The 25,357-nt window shown below is 40.0% G+C and overlaps 2 protein-coding genes across 2 annotated transcripts; both read right to left on the bottom strand.

Annotated features, from left to right (window-relative positions):
- Positions 1-1,653: 1,653 nt before the first annotated feature.
- slc16a9b (solute carrier family 16 member 9b) lies at positions 1,654-10,645 on the bottom strand. Its single transcript, XM_046854006.1, has 6 exons — positions 6,551-10,645; positions 5,649-5,882; positions 4,436-4,579; positions 3,949-4,044; positions 2,997-3,836; positions 1,654-2,901 (listed from the first exon to the last, which is right to left on the bottom strand). The coding sequence occupies exons 2-6, from the start codon at positions 5,851-5,853 to the stop codon at positions 2,717-2,719; spliced, it is 1,470 nt and encodes a 489-aa protein (XP_046709962.1). The 5' UTR covers positions 5,854-5,882; positions 6,551-10,645; the 3' UTR covers positions 1,654-2,716.
- Positions 10,646-10,793: 148 nt separating this feature from the next.
- Positions 10,794-24,843, bottom strand: ccdc6b (coiled-coil domain containing 6b). The gene is made up of 9 exons (XM_046854007.1): positions 24,503-24,843; positions 20,794-20,943; positions 18,084-18,212; positions 15,224-15,327; positions 14,497-14,657; positions 13,731-13,887; positions 13,308-13,408; positions 12,741-12,862; positions 10,794-11,083 (listed from the first exon to the last, which is right to left on the bottom strand). Exons 1-9 carry the CDS (start codon positions 24,758-24,760, stop codon positions 10,922-10,924), a joined length of 1,344 nt encoding a protein of 447 aa, XP_046709963.1. The 5' UTR covers positions 24,761-24,843; the 3' UTR covers positions 10,794-10,921.
- Between the last annotated feature and the right edge of the window lie 514 nt (positions 24,844-25,357).

Below are 25,357 nucleotides of genomic sequence, written 5' to 3'. Positions count from 1 at the left end.
CCCCGGCGTCTGAGAAGGTGAAAACAGAGGCTTATGAAGCAAAAACATTCAAAAAAGTATTGACTTAGTTTTGCATATATAGGGAAAAATTCTGCCAAAAACCTATCACCCTTTTTCTGAGGCTGTGAAGCAGCCAATACTTACAGCCTTTGTTTACAGTCAACTACCATCAGTCAACTACAGTCAAGCTTACCCAGTGTGGGGACAAGCCAGATTCGAACCAGCAACCTCTGAGCTCAGAGGTAAGGCTTTTACCACAAAGCCATCAAGTCCCACAACACACCTTCTTTTTTTGGGGGGTTTATCGTTTGTTTCATGCTTCAAAGCAAGAAATTCAGACAAGACAGAAACAGAGAAAGCAGGATTCGAACCTTGAACCCCACCAACAGCAAAATACCAGTCTTAACCCACTGAACCATGGAAGAGATCAGACTAGGAAGCATGTTTAGATGAGGCACACGCCTTAAACCACTGAGCGACCACTGCTGAAAAGCATGTGTGCTTTTTGGAGGGTTCATACTTTGTTTCATGCCAGCGCAGTAAAAAAGAAGGCCTGTAGGACTGGCTTTGAAACCTTATCACCAGCGTGGACTATATTAATGACCATGTTCAGGCACAAGCCTTAAGCCACTGAGCTACCACAGAAGTGCCGTTTTTTGGTGGAGTTATCTTTCATTAAAGACCAGGAAATCAATCCAACACAGAAAGGACAGAATTTAAATGTTTTCAGAGGGGACAAGGCCCAGAAGTTTTATTTACCAACACAGCAAGCAGCTCGACCAGGAATCAAACTCTAAAACTTATCCTTGTGGGGATACTGACATTAACCCACTAGGCTATCACATCTATCTATCTATCTATCTATCTATGATGTGAGGTCTAGTTAACAGCTAAAACAGGTAGCAGTAATAACTACTTTTTACTTAAGTACATGTCAGAGCCAAAACTTCTTTACTTTCACTTAAGTAAAAAAGTTTAATCAGTACTTCAACTTTTACCCGAGTATTTTAAAACATGAGTATCTGTACTTCTACTTAAGTAAAGGATGTGTGTACTTTGCCACCTCTGGAAACTCTCTTCACCTCCACTACACTCTTACTGTACACCAACCCAAACCTCCACTCTTCTCCACTTCTCCTCTCCCTGCCGTCTCTGTAGACATCTTCCTCCTCTCCTTCGGCCAACAGTAGCCCAATATCCACCGGTACACTGTTGGCTAACGATACCTGTGGCGGTCATTGGTAACCCGGGCCTCGACCGATCCGGTATAAAATTCTTATTCGGGATCCGCATATTTGATTTGGCACAAGTTTTACGCTGGATGCCCTTCCTAACGCAACCCTCCCCATTTATCCAGGCTTGGGACCGGCACTAAGAGTGCACTGGCTTGTGCAACCATAATGGCTGGGTTTAAGTTTTTCTTTGTTACTTAATATATTTTTGATTAATTACCCTAATCTCCAAACCTGAACCCTCCTAACCCCAACCTGTGCTGTTCTATTTGCAAGCACTTGCAGCCTACACCACTGTCAGAGCTGCTGTTGCAGATCATTCAATAACTTCTGAACTTGTATGTTATGATTGAAATGACATTGTGCAAAATCATAATTCGAAAATATTGCTAAAATATACAAATTTGATGCAGACAACTGCTTTATCGAGCTTTGTTTATTTCTATAAAAAAAGGTGTTGACACATAAATACATAAATATCACAGGTGGCATCATGTGCATTACAACAGTATAAGGGCCTTTCACATCTGGTATAACATATAACCCTATATCATTTATCTTTTTTTTACTTAACTTCAAACAGTGGCAGTTCAAATAAAATAACTTCATCAAAAAAAAAAAAAAAAAAAAACCTAAAAAGACGGTACAGAAATCAACACTGTGCAATCTACTTCAGTGCATGTAAAAATACAACAGTCTAGAATTGTATAGTATACAAATAGAAATAGACACATAATATGTCTACATATTGCTTGAAATATATCAAATCGCTTGAAATGAATGGAATCCAGGTGGACAGAAAAGTCATCCAACATACGAGTAACATCTTTTGAAACTTTTTCGAAACAAGCTGTGCTCTTTGTATCAAAAGCCAACAGTATGTCGAAAAGGCTACATCAGCAACACAAAGACAGACTGGGTTTGTGGCATGAGATTGTCGATTTAACCCTTTGCCCAAAAGAAATTACAATCAAATAACTTTGGTACAACATTAATAACACTAATAACTAACTAACAAAATCATTATTATGGGACCGGATTGTGGTAGTGTTATATGTTTGTAAAAATAAAAATAAAAAATAGGTACAGAATCAATACAACCCCGTCAGAGATTTGCATCCTATCCCGAATGAGCGTCATGACAAAGATCCCAGTCACTACGATATAAAAGGAACACAATGCATGGGGACATGCATTTTAAGAAAAACAGACAGCATCAACAATTAAAAAAAATAGACATTTTTTTGATAAAAACCCTGGCCCCATAAAACAAGTCTAGGAAATGTTTTATGCAAGGACAGAACAAGTTCAAGTCCATTCGTTGGAACATGGTGTTTTCAAAACACTGAGTAAAGCATCAAATTACAAAACATTAACTAACAATAAGGCAAAATGTATCCTCAGAAAATACATCAACCAAAAACACCAGGTTCAGGCATGGTCTCGGGCACGCAAATTAAATTTGACAAATTTCCGTCTGTCCTTTAGGCTACAGCGGCGACTCTGTTACAGTTACAAGTATGCTCTGCTTCAGGTTTGGCAGAAGGTTCATTGGTTTTGTCCCAGCAGGACAGGGCAGAGATTAGAAGTTGCACTCCACCCAGCAGCACACAACTCCCACTGAAGTAGAAGGCCAGGTCATAGGACTGCATCCAATCATAGAACCAGCCTGCAGGCAACAATAAAAACTTTTTAGTACAAACATCTGGCAAAGAGAGAACGTTGAGAATGATAGTGGGGTGGAAAATAAATCTCGATGCTTACCTACAATTGGGGGTCCAAGCATTATCCCAAATCCACCAAAGAACATTAAGATCCCATAGGCCTCTGTGAGTCGCTCTATGCCAACCACTTTGGTGGTCATGTATGGTGTGACGGACCAGTTCCCTGAGAAGAAACCCAGCACTGCTGAGAGCACCTGGAGTCCTACATAGTTCTTAGTGAAAGGGATCAGAAGCAGTGCCATGCCGCTGCCCACTAGTGTGAAGCCATACAGAAAAAAGCTGTTTATCCAGCGGATGTCCATTACTATTCCCAAAAGGAACTTCCCAATGCCCCCTGCAATAGCAAATATTGAGACCAGTGGGACAACACTGATACCCTCAATCAAGCCCTCACTTTGGGCTACGTCCTCCAGAAAGAGCAGTGGAGGAAACCCCCCCACCGTGTAGAGGAACAGGGCCAAGCACATGGCTACAAAAACCCGGTCCCTCATTCGTTCACCAATTGAGTGCAAATAATCTATGTAGGCCTTTTGCTTCTTCTTGAGCAGTCTGACCACAGCTGAGCAGATGAGCAGCTCCTTTTCAGAAGCTAGAGTGTCTTTGGTCTCCATTGTGATCAGCAAATCAGTGACAGGCAAGTCCTTTTTATTAGAGTGGTCCAGCACCAGAGGCCTCTCACCGCGCTTCTCTTCGGCCTTCTCCACCAGGGCAGCTCTCTGCTTGAGGTAGTAAGCTGGCAAGTGCAACGGCCTCATCAGTCCACCACAGGCAACAATGTTTAGTGCAAATGAGCCAATTAGCAGCAGGCAGCCATCAAGACCGAACAGCTCAATTAATTCATTCTGTGCAGTGGCATAAAGGAATCCTCCAACACTGGTACCTGAAAAGTAATAATGAATGAATGAATGTAAACGGTAAATCCAATATACTATTACAACACGTTCCATGCAAATGGTTAACACTGCATTAGCTATGTGCATTGCTGTGTTTACCTGTGGTAACTATGCCAAGAGCAAGGCCACGCTTCTTGTCAAAGTACTGGCATGTGATGGTCACAGTAGCAGCATACAGGAGTCCACAGCCTACTCCTGTTTAAAAGAAAGCACGAGGAGTAATGAGGGAAATTATACAAATCCACTTGCACATTATAAAGTTATCTGCTCAAACATGATTATAGAAGAGTGCGTGATTTTCATAGTTCTCAGCTGATTTTCTGTACATTTTCCCACTCCAAATGCAGTGCTGATCAACAATGAAGACTGTTACTTTAAATGTTTTTTTTTCTTTTCTTTTTAATGGATTTTATTCTATTTCTATTTCAGCAATCATGCAAAAATAAAATTGGTGTTTAAATTGTTCCTTCTACAATGACCACAGAAACATTCAAGCCAAAACACTTTTGCCATTGTTAGTACACCGACCTAATTATACTATCATGAGGCGAGGGATATCCTCTGTAAACATTAACACAGGACGTACCGACGACTACGCCATAGGAAAACATGAGGAAGTGGACATTGGGGGCGAAGGCGCTAAGCATTAGTCCTCCAGAGATCATGACTCCGCTAAAGATGGTCACAGGCCTGGCTCCAAAGTTTACCACACAGGCACTGCAAATGGGACCTGTGCAAAAAAAAAAAGAAGAAGAATATCATTCTGTTAAAAACCAGTGCTACGGAAAAGACGATAAATGAAGCAGCTGTTTATACTGCATATAATCAAGGTTTATATAAAACAATAAACTGATCAAATGTTCAAATGTGTTTGGAGGATTCTTGCAAAACGATATTTGACAGCACTCAGGCTCAAATGGTGCTCCAAAAACCATTTACCTTGCCAGGAGTGTGATCTAACATGCATTAACATTGCATTGCAATTAATTTTACATATCAAACAGATCGTTTCATAAAATGACGTGCTGACTGTGCTGACAAGGTCAGGTCAGGCCTTATCAGTTCAATAGGGCTTAGAACACTGTAACAGCCCATCCATTTTTTTTGCCAATATGAATGAATCCAGGGTTTAAAAAGTTACTCATAAGCGCTAGTTACTGAGTCTGTAGATAGGATTACTGATGTCTGCTTTTTTTTGTACATGTTCTTAAAAACAGACACTCGAAAGTTAAGAAAACAATTAGTTCAAGAAGCCAGTGAACATCTATGAACCTAAGTTGAATCATTATTAAATACTAGATTCATTATTAAAATATGTAAGCTAATATTCTGTCTATTTATTGGAACCATTTTGCTGTTTTTTCATTTCTATATTTTCCTGCACCAGAAGGAATTTTCCAGCACCCCGCTCTGAGAAGCACAGCTCCCCACCAACAAGACTCCTCTTTGTATCGAACAGTGGGTAATAATGGTAGCCACATCATTTAAAAGGTACACAGTGGGTAGAGTTCAGTAAGGTCTGTGCAGGTGTTTAACCTGGAATACTGAAAGGGATTTTCTTTTAAGTACTCGGGGTGTTACATGAAACGACAAGGTTAAGCATTCGAGCAGCCTCCGTAGAGCACATGCCTACTCCGTGAAGAATTTATGGCTAAGGCTTCAAAGAGGAACTTTAGGGGGCAAATTCAGCTTCTCATAACTGGCTGTCCTTTCATACGCATCGTTTCATGCTGTGGCCTGGATAAACTTTTGCTACGGTTACAGTTTAATGCGGTCTCCATGAACACAGTTGAACTTACTGGCAATGAGGCCGACACCGGAGACGAGAGAACCCACCCACGCGGTCATCCCCTTGCTCTCTTGAAAGGCATTGAGCCACTCAGGATAGAGCACTCCAACAGACTGGGGGGAGCCGTAGGCGATGAGCAGGGCCATGAACGAGGCCACCACAATGACCCAACCCCAGCCTCCATCCGTGGTTTTCTTAGAGCTCTGAAGACTCATTCTTCTACGCTAGGGTCTTCAAAGAGATCCTGTGAACACCAAGAAGAAACGGCACAGATTTTGTTTACTCATTTAACAATGAGAAAAAAAACAAACGAAGATAAAACAATGCAAATTGCATTGTTCAGTGCAAACAAATAAACATGAAATTAATCATATTCAATAAAATCAGAATTTGAATTGAACATTTGTACACCATGCATGGTCTAACTGACCATGTTTTCTTCAATTTTATAAAATGGTGTTCTGACAGTCTGAGCTTCATCTTTTCTTATAAAAAAAAAAAATTGGTCCCTTGTGCACTAGATCACTAGAAATCATAGCTTCTCAACCCTATCTAGGGCACTTCTAGAGGAAATGTGAAGTCGTTTGGAAATGGGCCATGTTGCGATTTATAAATATTGTGTTCATACTGCCAATCTGAAATATGACAACTTTAATAATCCACTTCTTCTTCTATAATTCTAGTTCTTAGTAGTAGTAGTAGTAGTATTTAGTAGTATGTATTTTGCATGGTCAATGTGAACAACATCAGACAGAGGCATCTGACAAAAACAACACATAAATAACATGGAAACAAAATTAACAACTGTGCCAAGGAAAAACGATGCATAATTCAGGATTGGATCTTGCAATAGGGGGAGATTAGAGGGGGTTACATTAGAAGGAAATGGTTATAATGATCAGACTTACTTACCGGTAATGCGCAGGGAGTCTCGGATGTGTTATTGGGCGCCTGCAGTTATGATGCTGAACTACCCGTCTGAACTGCTGTAGGTACCAACATGGATGACATCATGACATTTCGGATAAATGACCATTAAAAAACAAGTCGAGGGGTATACCTGCATTCAGCTGAATCATACCAGCTGTCTGCTGCGTATATGTGTGTATGCGCGCGCGCGCGTGTGTGTGTGTGTGTGTGTGTGTTTCCGTCTGCTCTCAAGCTGAGCGCTGGAGCCGCTTTTGTTTCGCTGGTACTGAAACCGGTTTGAAGCTGTTCCCGCTGGTCTGCTCACATTTCGATGCTCTGTAACTTCCTCGGAATTCACAGGACACAAAGGCACCACAAGGGGCGAAATAAAGACCAATTACACCATGTATCAGAACTACTCTATAACTGGTCTATTTAGATGAAAACCGACACACCACCATTTACCCGTCATTATCAGCAGCAATTAATAAGCACTACCGTATTGTGCACCAGTCCATGCATAGGTTCTGGTCCAAACCGGTTACAAATGCGGTTACCAACACTTGAATAATGCCACGTCTGGAGCCGCACACTAGCGCACTAAACAGTAGACTGCTCCATTGCTCGGCAGCCACGTGGGCACTTGGCTATTAAGGCTGTTAGTACGCGTTTTGAGAGGTTGCCATGGAGCTGGTCTCCCCTGGCAACCGAATGGCGGACCCGGAAAGGATGCTGAGCTGTTTTCTACTGAACCTCACAGGAACATCTGTAGATCAAGAAGGTTAGGTCAATATTCAGGACGACCATGGAGTGCTTGGGGTTGGTGGTGGAGAGAAGCAAGTTACACAAACTGTTAACCATCATGGAGGACCTCTGACATACCCTGAACAACATATTGCTTGGCTGTTAACCATCATGAGGACACCTCACTTCCACTCCACAACCCAATTGTTTGATTAGTTAACCCTCATAGAGAACACCTCACCTTCCCTCCACAAACTGGACTGCTTGTAGTTAGTAGTGGAGAGAAGAATACTAAGCAAACCGTTAACCATAATGAAGACCACCTCACATTCCATTCCACAACCTGGATTGCTTGGATGTTAACCATCATGGAGAGCTTGTAAATAGTGGAGAAAAGGATGATGCACAAGCTGTTAATCATCATGAAGAACATCTCCCCTCCACAGCCTGAAGAGCTTGGAGTTGGTATTAGGCAAAAGAAAGCTACACAGTTAACCATCATTTAGAACACCTCACATCTCCTCCATGACCTGGATTGCTAGGAGTTGGTAGTGGAGAGAGAGAGAGAGGTGCCACACGAACTGTTAAACATCATGAAGAACACTACAACCTACTGGCTAAACGGCAGAGCACTTTCAGCAGCAGAATACTTCAGCTAACTGTAAATAGATTCTACAATAACTCTGGTCTGCCAGGAGAGGGATCTCCTCTTGGACATTGCTATAAATAGGGACATATGCAGTACATTATGTTCTGTATTTATTATTTATTAAAGATGAACTTAATTTATTAAGTTCATCTTTAGAGATTCCATAAATACACCATCTATGGTCTTCACTTGTCCACCTTATAGCACTGATATGATCATGTACTTTCATTCGCTTAAAAATAAATAATAATAATAATATGGTGTATTATAGCACTGCTGTTTTCGCAAACATTGCAAATTCTATATGCATATTTTTTAATGAAGTTAGCTGATTATGTACTTTGAAGCTTCTTGCAGAAAGACCAAAAGTCCAGACCCATTTTTTAGGTCAGAAGCGAACACGTTTCAGCAACCCTAATCAACCCAGTGCAGGATTTAATGACGGGGACCTGTGAAGCATTCAGTGAAACTCTGTTTGCCTAACCTGGAGATCATGTTACGCATGATTCAGTGTTCAGGACAATCCTACTGATATTCGAAATGCAAGGTCAAGAGCTTACGCTCCACAGTAGCTTCCAACAGATGACCAAACGCTCCTCTTTGTTGAAAAATTATTCTGCACATCTTTTTTTTTCCCCATGGCAAAAGCACAACTGAATACAATGTGGGTTCTTTCCTCATTATAGCACGTAGTAAACACTTCTTCCAAACTCAGAACATGAGTCTTTACCGTAATAACAAATATGTGCAAACGCCTGAAGCGATTCAAGTGCAGGCAAAAACTTAACCACATTATTAAGGCTTTTAATTATTTGATGTGGGGATAAGCTAGATAATGCTTACATTTAGCAATACCACAGTGAGTTAAGGCTCAAAGGTGTTCCATCCACTTTAGATAGCAGTAAAACGTCAGCAAGGAAAAAAAAAGTTACATTCATTTGTCAACAGTCGCACAAAAAAACAAAACAAAAAGCAAGCGAGGGCAAAACAAAAAATGAGCAAAATCTTACGTTCTATATTAAAATTTGAACACAAACTTGAAATGGACTTGCAAACACCTCATAGTAAAACAAATTCTTCTTTTTTTTCCCTTTATACAATGAAACAAATATTTACATTGAAATGATAAAATGGTGAGTGAAAGAAAAATCCCTGTATGTTTTTCAGGGTCAGGGGGGGGGGTTCTGTGGACAAAAAAAACCAAAATAAAACCGATACACATATGAACTGGAAACAGGTTTTGTATCGAGACAGCTCTTCCAAAACACCTCACCTGTGTGTTACATGACAAACACAGCGGTGATGTTGTTGTAACACTGCGGGGGCCTGATACCACCAACAGCATCCTCACTAAACATCTGTGCCTAACCAACGACGAAACAGCTAAGTACCGCGAATTCTACCGCTGAGCCGATTTTCATTTTGAACAGTTGTCTGCAGGAAATTAGCGTTCTTTACAATAAACAGTAAGTGCTCCGAGTTTTCTTGTTAGTTTTTTTTTTTTACCCCCGCAATAGCTGCACTAACTGAATGCTATTTGGTAAGGTGAAATAGGCTGTAGTAATGAATAAGAACCGAGGACACATCCATAGACAAGAAGGTCAAAGACAAGATCAAGGACATAGCAATTATCGGGAGATTTTTTGTTGTTTTTTCGGGGAAAAAAACAACAACAAACCTTCTGCATCCTGGCATATTTTGCAAAGCTTAAAAAATGGGAATGTGTCTATTTACACTTTCTTTGTGACATATTTGGAGTTTGAGGGTGTACGTAGCATAATTCTTTCAAATAGACAAAAAATGAAAAAAATCCACACATCTATATTTAGGAACACATTATGGATGGGGGTCATTACATTCACACTGTTAAGAATAGAATGTGAGAGGAGGTGAACTGGGTACGAGAACAACGAACACCAACCTTCTGCCTACTCCGAGGCATTTCATTTCAAACACGCCAAGAAACAATAACATGGTGTATCGTTGTGTGTTTACAGTTATTTAGTAGATGCAAACTGCAATACACCAACAGCAGCATTATAAGTAAACCATTCGTTCTCCCTTTTCGCTAATTACGAATGCTTTTGCGTCCTTAGCAAAATATATATACATACATTTTATCGACCGTGTAAATAGAAAGCAAATCATCTCCCTAGAGAGCCCAGGCTGCATTTAATGCATGCGCTTTTATCAGGCTATCTAGATGGTACAAATGCCTACTGTTGCGTAAGCATGTTTTGCTATTTAAAGCGAACTGAACAGGCTGCACAACACCTGGGCCTCTGGCTAATCGGTCGTTTGACCAAGTGTGCATGGTTGCTCATCTGCATCCCTTGAAAGCCATTAGCTGCACTTTCCCACCAACCCATCTGGTGCCTGTAAACACAGCTCTCTGTGGCACGTGTCTAGTGTGCCACTATTTGAAGATTAAATTATATGTAAAAAAAAAAAAAAAAGAGTGCCATATATCAGATATTTCTCACTTTTTTTTTTCTTTTAGCAAAGCGGATCAGAGTTCTCTCGCAGTGCTTTCACGTGACAGGGGGGCTGAAAAGCCAAGGTTTAATACAGGAAATTTAGTACTTTTAGGCCCTTTAAACGTGTTCTGCCTTAAGCTCTGTGTTTCTTTTAGAGGATGACTTCTAGTGGGAGAGAAAAAAAAACAATGTGTGTATACATACACACACACGCAATATATATATATATATATATATATATATATATATATATATATATATATATATATATATATATAACACAAGCAGGTTTAGTGTTGCAATCACTGCCACAAGACCACTGAACTGCATTCAAAACCAAAATGGAGGGGGAAAAAAAATAAAAACACACCACAGATTAACAGTGATGCCTATTTGATTCTCAGTGCAAAAGGAAGATGCGAACTCCATGTACATAGGATAGATAAGCCTTTGGCTGGACGGGAATACAGTAGCTCTGGTCTGAGTCCACTCTGAGCTCATGCATTATGGCTGTGGCACTGCGGGCTGCTGCTGCGCTGGTGCTGCAGGGGGTGGAGGAGGAGGAGGAGGAGGTCCAGGCTGAACTCCAGCTTGCATGTTGGGGGAAGGAGGTGGTGTTGGACGCTTGAACTTGTCTGGACTGTTGCTTCTTCTCGGGGACGGCCTCTGTCAGAGAAAATTTTTTTTTTGAAAACAATACACACGCAGCATGTAAAAGAGGCTTGGGATGAAACAGTGAAGTTTCCTATTATATGAAAAAAATCTTTAAAATAATTTTAACAGAGGAAGGATTATGTTTAGTATGTACATTTTAGATCAAAGGGATTTTTTTTTTTAAGTCTCAAAAAACAATTAAGACCCTTGGTCACATGGATAAAGACTAGATCAGGAGACGAACAAACATTCTTCTTCTTCTGTCGGCATCCATGAACCTCCTCCTTGGCCTTCCTCTTCTCCTCCCTCCTGGTGGCTCTATCCTCAGCATTCTTCTACCAATATAACTCATGTTCCTCCTCTGAACATGTCCAAACCATCTCAACCTCGCCTTCCTCACTTTTTCACCAAAACATCCTACATGCGCTGTCCCACTAATAAACTCATTTCTAATTTTGTCCATCGTCGTCACTCCCAACGAAAACCTTAACATCTTTAGCTCTGCTACCTCCAGCTCCACCTCCTGTCTTTTACTCAATGCCACTGTCTCTAATCCATACAACATCGCAGGTCTCACCACAGACCTATAAACTTTCCCTTTCATTCTTGCAGATACTCTTCTATCACACCTCTTCTCCCTGCGACCGCACCACTCCACTGCCCTCCCTCTCATTTACGCACATGTACTCTGTCTTACTCCTACTGACTTTTATTCCTCTTCTCTCCAGCGCGTACCTCCACCTCTCCAGGCTCTTCTCAACCTGCTCACTACTCTCACCACAAATCACAATATCATCCACAAACATCATAGTCCAGGGAGACTCCTGTCTGACCTCATCCATCAACCTGTCCATCACCACTGCAAACAAGAAAGGGCTCAGTGCCAATCCTTGATGCAGTCCAACCTGAACCAGTCTGTTGTTCCTACTGCACACTTCACTGCTGTCACACTGTCCTCATACATGTCCTGCACCACCCTAACATACTTCTCTGACACACCTGACTTTCTCATACAATACCACAACATCTCTCTCAGCACACTGTCGTACGCTTTCTCTAAATCCACATATACACAATGCAATTCCCTCTGTCCCTCTCTATACATTAATATTAAAATGTATTAAAATAAAAATCAAGGATGTAAAAAATGCAACAAAATAACAGTGCTGGGAAATCAGCACTCCATAGGATTATAAAAGTGTCTGCTCAGTTGTGTTGCATGTGGAGAAATTAAACTTCTTTTGATTTGTATCTAAATCTTTGATAGTAGACCTACTGAAATGTACTGTTTCTAAACAAAACTTGGAGAAATGATCATGCGGGTCTCGGCTTGAGTACGTTAGAACGGTGCTCGTTGGGGCGTGGCCTTTGGGGTGAGGTGACAACGAAGGGAAGTTTTACTAAGCCAAGCTGCACCGAGCACTTTTTAATAATGAATATTTGTATGGATTCTGCAGTTCATTGTCATTAGCATTAGATTCACGTTTGACACAAACAATACCCCAAAACAGCCATTGAAAATCTGCTTCCATCCAAACCGACGATGATGGAATGACGTTAATTTAGAGTGTAATCCCAAATACAGAGTTTCAGAGCACCTTGCAATGACATGTACTAGTTTTACTGGTATTCTCTAAGGGGAAAACCACACAAGCTGGTAATGACTCACCGCAATGCCATGTGAGGCTCCCACGTGCACATGTAGGCCTGGCGTGTTGTAGTAAGACATGCCTGCACGGGTCAGTGTGGTTGGAGGGGTAAAGCCCACTGTGTGACTGGCATATGACAACCCTGTGAGAGAGAACACAGCACATTGTACATATCACATCAAACAAACAAACCAAAAAAAATAACAAAAAGACTACAGTACTTTGGTAACTATAGAGTGCATTTAGTTTCTTTCTATACGGAGTTGTTTTACATAAAGAAAAAAAAAGCAAACTATTAAAAAAAATGCATCAGCTTTTAGGTCATGAATACACGAGCTGTTATCAAAAGAAAATATTCATATTCATGTGCACTGTGTAGCAAACTTTAAACTCCTGTTACTCTTCACGTTATATTAGAATAAAAAAAAAAAAAAATCATAATAATAATCAAGGAACATAATATTATACTGAAATATTGTCTTTTTTATTTTATGTGAGAAGTTCGTTCCAATATTTATGTATCTATATAAATGCACTTCTCTATAAAGATGAATAATGAAAGTAAGAGAAAGTGTAAGTGTTTGTACCTGGTGATATAGGTCTGCTAGAACTCGGGGAGGGTGTGTACGGGATTGGACTGGACACAGTGCGGGGACGAAGGCCTTGGGCCGACATTTCATTAAAGTACCTGCAAAAGCAAAAAAAAAAAAAAAAAAAAAAAAAAAAAAAAACAGAACAGAACACAAGTTTGACCTGTGAAAAACGTGTTTGTATGTACTGTATATGTTACAATTATATAGCTAAGCATGTGGGACTTTTCATTAAAAACACTACAGTCGATGCCTAATCGCATAGTGTCCACCAGCTCCAGTATTCTAATAGCGTTGGTTTTGTTTGATTTGAACCCATGTGACAGATTCTTCACACAGACAATTGTTTTCCTAATGTTGCATTAATGCGGTCAAGCTGAAAGAAAAATCAATCAAGAAATGAAATCACTGTCTCTGTACCGCTCATCGTCCATCTCCAGGCTGGACTCGCTTTCAGAAAGCTGCCTGCACAAGGCCTCTCTCCGCTCCACCTCCCGCTGAAGCTTCCTCTGCAGCCGAATGTTCTCCTCCCGCATGATCCGCTCCTCCTCGATGTACTGTGCTCGCTTCTCTGTGTCTGAGAAATCAACAATAGGGCAGTTTAGATAACCGGGTAATGTCGACAGAGAGAGAGAAACAAGTTATGCGAAATGTAAATTTAGATAAATAAGGAAAAGGCTGCATATTGCATACATGGGATTAGATATGAATATATGTAACAAAAGTAGCTTTAATTTGGACTACACTCAATTATTGGAGACTCTGGTCTGTATAAACTCAGAAAGAGAGAAAATTCAAGGTCATGTTCCCTGTTGGGACTTTCTTTTTTTATTTAAAAATAATATTTAAGTATTTTATTTAAGGAGATGCCATCAACTGTCAGAGACCTAAATAAATTCTGGCTTGACAATGTCCATTCCCCCTGGTAACTATCTGAGGAAACTAAGCTGAGGATTTCATCAGCACGATGCGATGGCGAAAGGATAGTCTGATTATTTTGCTATATGCAGTGCCATCTAGTGGACATTAACCAAAAACGTTTCAGGTGAGAGAAAAAGCCCTCTTAAATTTCATCGTATCTAAATCAGATCTTAGAAACCGCATACAGCACTTGTGCATTGTCATATTCTGCAAAACACGCTTGGCTGAAAATGTGAGCATGTAGCGAGAACCCAAGAGGACTCACGCTGAAGGTCGGCAGTGCGTAGGTTCTTCTTCAGCCTCTCCACTTCACTTTTCAGAAAACGGATGTGCCGCATCATGTTTTCTGGAGAGTCAATCTCCATGGAGATGTCCCTGGGGGATGGAGGAGCGGAGACTGGCTGGTCCAGCTTCTCCTGGAGAATTCTGCATGGATGGGACAATGCGGGAAAATGATGTTACCAACTACAATAATGTCAACATGACACAACTGCATGCCATGTTGAGCAACATTAAACCAGTGGGAATGATGTAATTACATAAAAAAAAAAAAAAAAGAAACAAAAGAAAAAGAGCAAATACCACTAATCTAAGAGTATTAATTAAAAATAATTACATTATACCTATTTATTAGATCCATGAAACTGTTTTATCTCTGAATTCTTTAAGGACTGACTTTAAATAATGTCTGTTTCTAGATTCTGAATTTATAACCCTGCCTGCTTTGGAGCTACTGATGTTTGTATTAAATAAAGAGAGGAAGGAAGAGAGAGAGAGAGAGAGCGAGAGAGAAGGAAAGAAAAATCTAATAATATCCTGATCATAAATAGAAGATAATTAGAATGTTAGGCATTTAACCCAATATTCCATAAAATGTTCAGTGTAGATTCATGGCCCTTATCATTTAACTTGTGTGTTTGTCGTATAAAGGCTGCATTTGGGGGGGGGGGGGGACAGTTTGTAGTAGAAAAAAAAAATGGATCATCACTAACCTTTTCTCAGCCTCCAGTTTGTCCATCCGCTTCCATAGTCGGTTGACCAGTGCCTCCTGCTCTTGCTCCAACGTGTTCTCCAAGTCGATCTTCTCTCGTCTGAGCTGAAAAGAAAAAAAAAAAGAAGACAAAACAAAGCCATAAGTATAGTGCAAACGGCAGAAACTTTACCTTTGAATAGGCTATGAACCAATCGGATTTGAGAATTTAACATTACAGTAGTATAAACTGGGTTATATGGAACACAATTAATATCTGGTCATTTGCAAGCAAATGAATCTATGCATTCTCTCATCCAAACGGCACCCCTATGCTTAAAAATGTTGCTTTCTAAAGAAAACCCATGTGCAAATATTGTTGCTTTTGAGGACTATGCCGGTGTCAGACGCTCACTATGAGAAAGTCAGATCAGCAGTCATCATAAAATCCACAGTAGGACACAGAGCGAACTTTTGGAGCAGACACTATGACTAACTGTGACACAATACAATTTACCTTAATGGACTTTAATACTGGTGTTTGTAGGGTTTCTCGGTCAGTCCACGATTAACTACACATAATATTATTAAAGCATAATGAATAGTATTCAAGTATTTGTTATGCACTACAAAGAGTCAGTTGCAAAATAAAGATTTTTTTAAAAAATATTAATATTTCTCCCAAATATGATCATTTCCATGCTTCTTTCATCACATTTCAATGGAACAGCCACCAACCAGGGAGGGTGTTTCTCTGAAACAGTTGAAGCAAGCTCTTGCCCACTGTATTTCTTTTTTCCCCAATATGCTCACAAATACCCATGACTGGCTGGGGCTGCTGTGATTCAGAGAGTAATGCAATCCTGTGCCGAGAGTATGGCCAATACCCTCTTGGCTCTGGGGTAGAAATGGCTGCAACATAATCAGGATTCGGCGTGCTTTTTTTCTCCACAGTAAGTAATGCTGCATTCGGTGGTTTTTGGGTTTGTCTAGGGAGCAGCCGTTGTCACTCTTATATGGGTTAGGGCAGGTGTTCCAGAAAAAAAAATGCAAATACAAAAAGATGATAACAAATAAAACACCATTAAAAGCCTACAATAGACATGATCAAGAAGTTGTGCAACTGTTATGTAACATGACTGTTATTGCAGGGTTATAGTTGTAATTTCTTGGAATTTCCACACATTGGATTTTACTCAAAATGGTGCAATAAACCAAACCAAAAAATTTATAAATAAATACAAAAAAAAAGAAAAAGAAAAGATCTGCAAGGTAAAAGTGCTTGTTGATGAAAGAGATCAATAGAGAAAGGTCAGACTGGTTAAAGCTAAAAGAAAGGCTGAGGCTAATAGAGTAACTCTGAGAACCTCTCTTTACGCTTAAACCGCAGAAGACTAAGCCAGGTTTCTTTTCGATCAGCCAAGAACAGAAAGCAGAAGCTTCAGTGGGAACAGGCTTACCAAAACTGGTCACCATAAGACTGGAAAAATGTAGCCTGGTCTGGTTTCATCACATGCTGAAGCACACAGATTGTAGGCTCAGATATATTAGCTAAAAGCATAAATCCAGGGACCCAACCTGTCTTGTGTGAACTGTCCAGGCTGGTTGAGGTGGTTTTATGATGTGGAGACCGTTTTCTTTGGGCTTGACATATTAAGATCATTTATCACTTTTTATCACTATTTCTGGGGCCGATCACAGATCCCTGGAAGCTGCACAGTCTGATACAGGTGCCGATCACAGAGTGTATTTGAACCCATCTATTTATCTATCCATTTATTTATTCATGATACATGATAAATAACATCAAACAGCAAGTTAAAAAATGGAAAAAATGAAAGTGTAGTTGTGTTAGGTACCCTAACAGATGTTTTAATTTACTTGCATTAATGAACTAATTGTGTGTGTGTGTGTGTGTGTGTGTGTGTGTGTGTGTGTGTGTGTGTGTGTGTGTGTGTGTGTGTGTGTGTGTGTGTATGTATGTATGTATATATATATATATATATATATATATATATATATATATATATATATATATATATATATATATATATATATATATATATATATATATATAAAATAAAAATAAATCCTGCTGTTTATTAGACCCCACCTGTCATGTCTTTATTCCCCCACTAGAGAGCCGTGCCCCACACTTTGAAAACCACTGATATAACGTGAATCCCAGTAAAACGAGTTGCCGGAACCATTCGTCCTCCACAATAGACAGCAGCTGATGATCAAAGCATATTCCATTATTTTGTCAAATATTTCTTTATGTGTCTTGCTGTCCCTGCAGTAGGATTGTCTTTGAAACATCTCCGTTACCGACAGCTGATTGAGTCTCACTTGTGTTGCTGAATTGTACATCTCTCTCTCAGCGCTAGCCAATAAATTGTTCACACTCCTTTACGTGACAAAACTTCAGATTTCTGATAAGGTCGGTGGTGTTTTGGCTGCTTCCCGCCTCATGGAATTTTCTTTTTACACACCCTGCAGATTGGTAATGTACTGCCTTTTTTTTTACAAACCTTGTTGAATTATTAGACCGGTGAACCCATATTTAGCAGTGCGTGAAATATTTGTTTCCTTCTGGATCGCCTTTATAGAGTCCACCGATCAGACTTCCCAACGCGATTATCGGACGATTATGATGGCCACTCGACCCTTAGTCTCAACCGCATTCATTATTGTTACTGATCAAGAGCATCGCTTCATGGTCACAGGTCACCTTTTTTCTAATGGTTATTTCAGGAATAAAATGAACCATGCAGCAGTGAATCTTTCCCCATATTTACATGAAAGGTGCTTGAGAAAGCTGCAATCACTAAACAGGAATTTTGACTCAACAGGAAACTTCACGTGCCAAACTGCAAGAGTACCTGCTCCAAAGTGAGCTGCTTGGAGATAGTATCATTCTCCAACTTCTTGATCTTCTTCATCAGTTTGTTGACCTGGAACTCCTGCTCTTGTTCCAAATGCTGCTCAAGCTCAGCTTTCTCATGTTGAAGCTAAAAGAGGAGGAAAACAACAAACAAAAAAAGTTTTAGTACTGTATGAAATATTTATACTGACAGCTGCATATCAATGAGAAGTAAAAACTCACTCAAACACTACTTTATTTCAAATACAGAGCTGAAAGCTTTTTATCTGACCTCGGGAAACAGCTCAACAAAATCCACCTTGTTAAAATGTTCCCGGAAAGCACATGACTCAGCGCATAATTGCTTGGCAAGGCTCGCCCCTAAAATATCTGCATTATTAAGCTTCATTTAAGCAAATCACAAACGGGTAGAGCTTTTCCCTGGCTTTTCTATTCAATATAAAGGCAAGAATGAGGTCAGCATGACTAAACACCTTGCATCTTCAAGCCTGCTGCTTCATCAATGTCTGATAAACCTGCATGCAAAAATGGCTAATTCATCACAGCAAAGCCACCAGCCTGCTTTGCAAACCCAACATAATGCAGATTTTCTTTGCAAGTCTGCTTTGCAAACCCAACATAATGGAGAAGTATAACATATATTAAAAAGTCTTTTGAAAATAATAATGGATCACATGTGAGGAAGTTCTAAATACGCTTTACACACCTATTTGTTTACTGTACCATGAGAGGATCTTCTATTACAAGATATTAAAACACGGAGGATGCATCAGATTATCTAATTATTGGCAGTAAAGGTTCCTCAATACAGGAAACTATTCAGGACTTCTGAATTAGGTAAGGTTTAGGGACTAGCGTTTATTGCTGCTATAATGCAAATGAAAACAGGAACAACCTTGGATGTTCTACAATCCACAACACCGAATCAAACTAGTAACCTTTCCAAAATAAAAAAGCATGACATGTTCCACAATAAATCAAACATTGTAATTTGATGGCGAGTTCCTGTGGTTTAAGAACAAAAAGACATTGGGGGGCAGTGGAACCCTGCACCCCTTTGGTGTGCATTATTCAACGTTGTGTGTTCAGCGTGATTGAAACACAAAAAGCTCCTTTTTGTTGGCTGCAAAACCACTGCAGTGACAAACAATTACAACATGGACCAGTTTCATTTGAAAAAATATTCTTATGGGATAGCTGGTAAGAGTGTGGAGTTTCAAGATGCTGAAGCAATTCTGAGAGCATCACTGACTGACTGAACTCATTTGCTAATGTAAACCCACGTATTAAACACATGGGGTTGGAGAATGTGAACTGCCCGTGGAGACATAGTTTAGATAGGAGTCCTATTTTCAGGTTGAAGCCTACTTTTTCCTCTTTCCCCTCTTCTCGTCAGTTGGTGTCTCAGTTATCACCATCACTTAGTCTAAGGAACCTTTGATGGATGTTTGTTTACCATTTACTTTAATACCTAGTTGAACCTGTTCCACATTTAGTTACTACACGTCTAGAAACTAGTAACAAGAAAAGTAGGTTTTCTGAAATCACAACAACTTAGACAGTGGCCCTTAATGGCGACCCCTAATGGGAGAAGTCGAAAGAAGAAGACAGTGGCCCTTAAAAGGCAATGTCTATATCTATGTATCTATAGACACATTCTGGCTTGGTAGCAACTCTTTAATGACCCTGCACCAAATAATGACCAAGTGGTTTGGCAGCTCTCTTTTAGACTGATTGTATTTTTAGTCAGCGTTCTAACAAACCACCATATTTATTGATGAAGTCTTCAAAGCACTTCAGTAAGTCAATCTGGATAAATGTGTCTGGCAAATGACATGAACATAAACAACAATAATAAAAAAAGGCACATTTGTGAACCAGATTTATTTCACATGTCTCTCTCTTAGGCCCGATCTTGATGTCAGATTTCAGTTGAAATTAAGTTCTCTTGATTTGTATCATGTAACATTTCGCCTAATTTCCACCTTCAAAACAGGAAGTGACAGTCTATAATTTACCAACAGATTGCTTTACATTTCCAAGTTACCACGATAATTAAACTATTCACACACACAATTAAAAAAACAAAAACAAAAAAACAAACCAAGAACAAGTTAAGCTCCGATTTAGGTATGAGAAGTATAATAATGCGGAAAATGTTTCAGTGTTTGTTTAGTCTTTTTTTTTTTTGTCACTCAAAAACGGAAACTGGTCAGGATAATTTGTGCCTCAATATCGCAGCCAATTTTGTTCATTTGATTCACCGTACGTGTCATTACTGAAAACCCAATTAAAGTTAAAAATACAGACCAAAGCATTGCTTCATTGCTGCATCATGCATTCATAACATCTGCAGTTTCTGGAAACTTCTTTTACCTCGAGCGACCTAGTTAAAGTACAACACTAGCTGGGTCAAACTTGTGGGTGATACGGCAAAATATATCACAGGATATCTGCAATACATAGCAAAATTTTGCGTTTAAAAAAAAAAGAAAAAAAAAAGAAATATGAAATAAATTATGTATAAACGCTTAACTGCTCCAAATCAAGGTCTTTAAAAAAACAAAAGAGTATAAAATATTAATAGTGTGATATACTTGATCTCTATGTCAATATATTATATCGGCATAATCCTCAGCAGCATTCAAAGTGCTGTCTCATGCTTGATGGGCAAACCTGCCCGGGCTGTGCCAAGACTCAGCACTTACTTGCATAAGTTTGCGAGAGAGATCATTGGTGAGGAATTCTTCTTCCTTTTCGTAATTGACAGCAAGCGTTTCTTTCTCCTTCTGCAAAGCCTGGATCTTCTTAAACAGCGTGTTGCTGATGAACTCCTCTTCTTGTTCTGCTCGGGCTTGCTAAGGATAAAAAAAAAATAACAAAAACAAATAAAAGAATAATAAATGTGACTGCACAGTTGAGGATTGCTTGACAGCTTGCTTAAAAAAAACAGTGAGATTAGATAAACAGAAAATATTACTGAATGTGCAAAATTAAAGACTTAACGCCAAAATCCTATCCCCAAGGAAACGGTTTCCATAATGGTAAAGTTGACACGTTATTAAATATTTATGAGCTGTATATCAGGCAAGGACACACAGCCCCTTAAAAAAAACCCAACCCAAACAAGAAGGCGGAATTCATAATGACATCATTTAGCATGATTTTTTTTTTTTGCTGCGAGTCTGGAATAACTATGATTAAAGTAAAAGAATAGCGACGTACTAATTCCTGAAACGAAAAATTGCCACTTATTTTTTTCTTAAGTAACCAAAGCAGGCAACAGGCTTCGCTGCCTGTGTGATAGTTTCAGTTCTCTTTTATACAGTCACAAATAAATTTGATTGCAAAACACAAAACGGTGCATGAGCATTTAATTCTTTAGAGAATAAAAAAAAAAACAAATAACAAAAAAACCCGTCTTGCACGATTTCACTGCACGTTTACTGACTACTGAAACTGATCTAGCATGCGAATCTGTAGCAAGTGTTTGGTCGGATTGTCCAGCCCACAATCAAAATAAATCTAGAAACGGTGTACATAAACAACTGCATATTTAAGTATGTGCATGAGGAACAATAGTTGCCACACAAAGTTTTACCATGAACACTTCATGCTCATACAAACTGATTACTGTGACCTGCTGTGATAAGATATCTCTAGCTGTAGGATTGTGCCTGCTTGGATTGCCCTCAATATATGATAGTAGGTCACCTAAAAACCTAAACTCACACAATACTTGTTTTCTTTGTCTGTTTGTAGGCTGAAAATGATAGAAGCGAGACATTGCTTCGAAGGTCTTCCATATACAGAAGTAAATGGGCTAAACCGCTTTCCGGACAAAATCATAAATCAATAACAAATGCATATCATTTCGACATGGTTTATAGGTAGTAGGTAGGAGGTGTTTAGATGTTGTTCGAAGACCGCTAAACACACTTGTTCGGAGGTCATGTGGTAGTTCGTTCCACCACCTCGGCTGCTAGAAACAGAGAAGAGTCCTGAGGCATGGCTTGTAGTCTGAGAAATGGTGTGACTCTGGTCTGTAAACAGTGGTAGAGGATGGAGAGAGGATGATGCAGCACGGGGTCATTTTTTCCTCTTTGTTGGCAAGCAGTACTTAAAACTGGATGTGGGTAGCATCCAGCAGAAATCCAGCAGACAGGATGTAGCAAAATCGGTGTGGAAGGAACTGGGCAGACTGAAATGTCCTTTCTTTACATTGTTTTCTTTACAAATGTTTAGTGAGTAAAAATTATATGGTCAAACAGAAATGTGCGCTGCATTATTCGCACGTTAATAACCATATTAAACATTTTAATATATCTTCTTAAGGAACAATACTATAGAAATGTAACTTCCTATTTTAGTCAGTGTCCGAGATGGGTTTCCACTCCGAACAGGCAGCGCAAAGGTCCATCTAAGAAGTCGAGTCCTCGTGCTGTGCATCAGGTGCAGAAGCTGGATCCAAAAACAGACACAAGTGCTGCCGGCATTGCTTTAAAGGTTGCAGAAGCAGGAGGTCCATTTGCCAGTGCTTAGACCGTGCAACAAGTAGGTTTGCATGCCGTCATCCCAGAACAAAGCCTCTTCTAAAGCTGGCTCACAAGAAAGCCTGCAAAAGTTTTGTTGGAGTCAACATGTCCAAGAGAATTAATTACTGGACCCATGTCCTGTAGGTCTGATGAGACTAAGATAAACTTGTTTTGCTCAGATGGTGTCCAGCATGTGTGGTGACTCCCTGGTGAGGCAAGCATGGTGGTGGTGGTAGCATCATGGTCTGGGGCTGCATGAGTTCTGCTGGTACAGGGGAGCTGCGGTTTATTGAAGAAAACATGGATTCCAACATGTACTGTGACATTCTGAAGCAGAACATGACGCCCTCCCTTTAGAAACTGGGCCGAACTGCAGTTTTCAAACACGAAAACAACCCCAAACACACCACCACGATGACAACTGCCTTTCAGCTCTGTGATCCTCAGCTTAGTGGCGAGGACACTAGTCCTTAGACCTGTGTTTTCTGTGATTGTATGTAGCACCAGGTTTCAGGAGGAACGTTTTTTCCTTTCACTATGTAATGCATCAGCTATATATGGTTGAAACGACAATAAAAGCTTCTTGACTTGACGTGATGTCATTATGGAGGAGTGGAAGAGGATCCCAGCAACAACCTGTGCAGCTCTGGTGTATTCCATATCCAGGAGAATTAAGGCAGTGCTGGAGAACGATGGTGCTCAAACAAAATACAGATGGTACCCAAGTTACAATGGATTAACTTACAAATTTTCGAGCTTATGATGACGATAGCGATACGACAAAATTGTAAAAATATTTAAAATTTCATGCAACATGCACAGGCCACGCAGCTGGGATGAGCGTATCTCTCGCCCCACTCTTGGTAGCTATCGCCGGAGTAAAGTTGTCTCAGTGTGTATTTTTTCTGTTTCAAACAGCAATTTCAGTGATAAAAGCGTGTCTTTCAAGCCCCCAAGTATGTCTCCTGCTTGTAGTGGAAAAAAAGGAGAGGAAAGCGATCAGTTTAAAGCAGAAAATGAAATTATAAATCAGCACGAAGTGGAAAAGGCTGTCACAGTCATAGCATCATCTTCCACTTACGATATTTCTGACTTACGATGGGGGCGTCGTATCGTTTTGCATCGTAAGTAGAGGAATAACTGTATTGATACTTTGGACATGGTTTTGACATGTACACCATAAGTTAACTCACTTCTGTTACCAGATATTTAGACAATAATGGCTGTATGTAAGTTATTTTCAGAGGACAGTAAATCTATACTACTATACAAACTGCACATTGACTAAAATATATACAGGCTTCTTTTTTATAGTATTGTACCTTGAGAACAAATAAAATAGTTGCTGAAATGTGAGGGGTGTACTTACTTTTGGGAGATACTATATATATATATATATATATATATATATATATATATATATATATATATATATATAGTGTGTGTGTGTGTGTATATATTTATATAATATTAGAGTCTTTTGACAACAAAATATATGTTTTATTTGAAAGGAAATCCTTGAAAACTGGTCCGTCATAGGTGCGTTGTTTCTCTGTTTAGCATAGCAGCTAAGAAGGCGCAGGAGGCTCAGAAGAGATGGTTTGTAAGCTGTGGAGCGATTATTATTGTTTTTAATGTTTTTGGTGATAACATGTCTCTCTTTTATAAATATGTCATCAACGTGACGCTGATTTCAGGCTACCCTGGATAGGTAAATACAACTATAGAATTAGCTAGCCTAGCAAAACACGCCTCAAAACAAACCGTTAGCGACCCAATGTCCGGACTCGACCCACTCCCGCACACATGCTTTGCACACCCGGGACCGGATCAGCCTCCGCGCCCTGTTCGCCAGAACGCTTCTTCCCCCCGCTGCACTTACGATCGTGACGCTGGCTTTGCGCAGGTCCCGGTTCTCCTCCTGTAGGGCTTTGCACTTCAGTTTGAAAGTCTCCAGCTCGATCTTGAGCACTTTGTTCTCCTGCTGCAGGGATGCCAGGCGATTCGTCAGCTCTTCCAAACGGAACGGGGAAATCACGAAACCCTGCTGCTTGCTGGAAGACGAAGACGCAGAGCACTGCAGAGTGGCCGAGCTGCTGCCCGCTCCGTCAGTGTCGCTCTCACTCGCGCTGTCCGCCATGATCACTGCGAGCGTCTGACACACGCAGGCGGTGGCAGCGGCAGCAGCAGCAGCGTGCGGCTCGGCAAAGCGTCATATTCTCTTCCGGTCTCACACGCTTCGAGCCAAGTCCGACCCGTATTCGGTAACGAAACCCTGCCTCCTTTTTTGTCTCCCGCGCTGTGAGTGGCTGAAAATATAGGACAGCCGTATCTAATAGGCCCACTACTGCTTCAGGCGATAGATACTCAGCCAATCACAGGTGAGAAGGCGGGATTTGACGGAAAGCGAGTAGGGAAAAAAATCTGCGGCGTGGAGGAGAAAAAGAAAACACAAAAACGGGATTGAGCGACCTCTTTGGAAAAACGTTGGAAGTAACAATTATTAGTTGGTTGGTATGAATGTATGTTTATATGTATTAGGGGCGTAACGGTACACAAAATTCACGGTACATCGTTTTTTTTAAAGTCACGGTTCGGTTCAAAATTCCGGTACAGTTAGGTTAAATTAGGGAAGAAATGCAAAACAAAATTGATTGTCGTTGCTTATTAACGTCAAATGAATGCAATGTACTTTATTATGTGGATTTAATTTAGTAATCAATTCAATTGGCACACA

The sequence above is a fragment of the Silurus meridionalis genome, chromosome 7 (assembly GCF_014805685.1).
Source record: "Silurus meridionalis isolate SWU-2019-XX chromosome 7, ASM1480568v1, whole genome shotgun sequence".
Lineage (NCBI taxonomy): Eukaryota > Metazoa > Chordata > Actinopteri > Siluriformes > Siluridae > Silurus > Silurus meridionalis.
The sequence above is the reverse complement of the archived record's forward strand: the minus strand, read 5'-3'. Positions and strand labels throughout refer to the sequence as shown.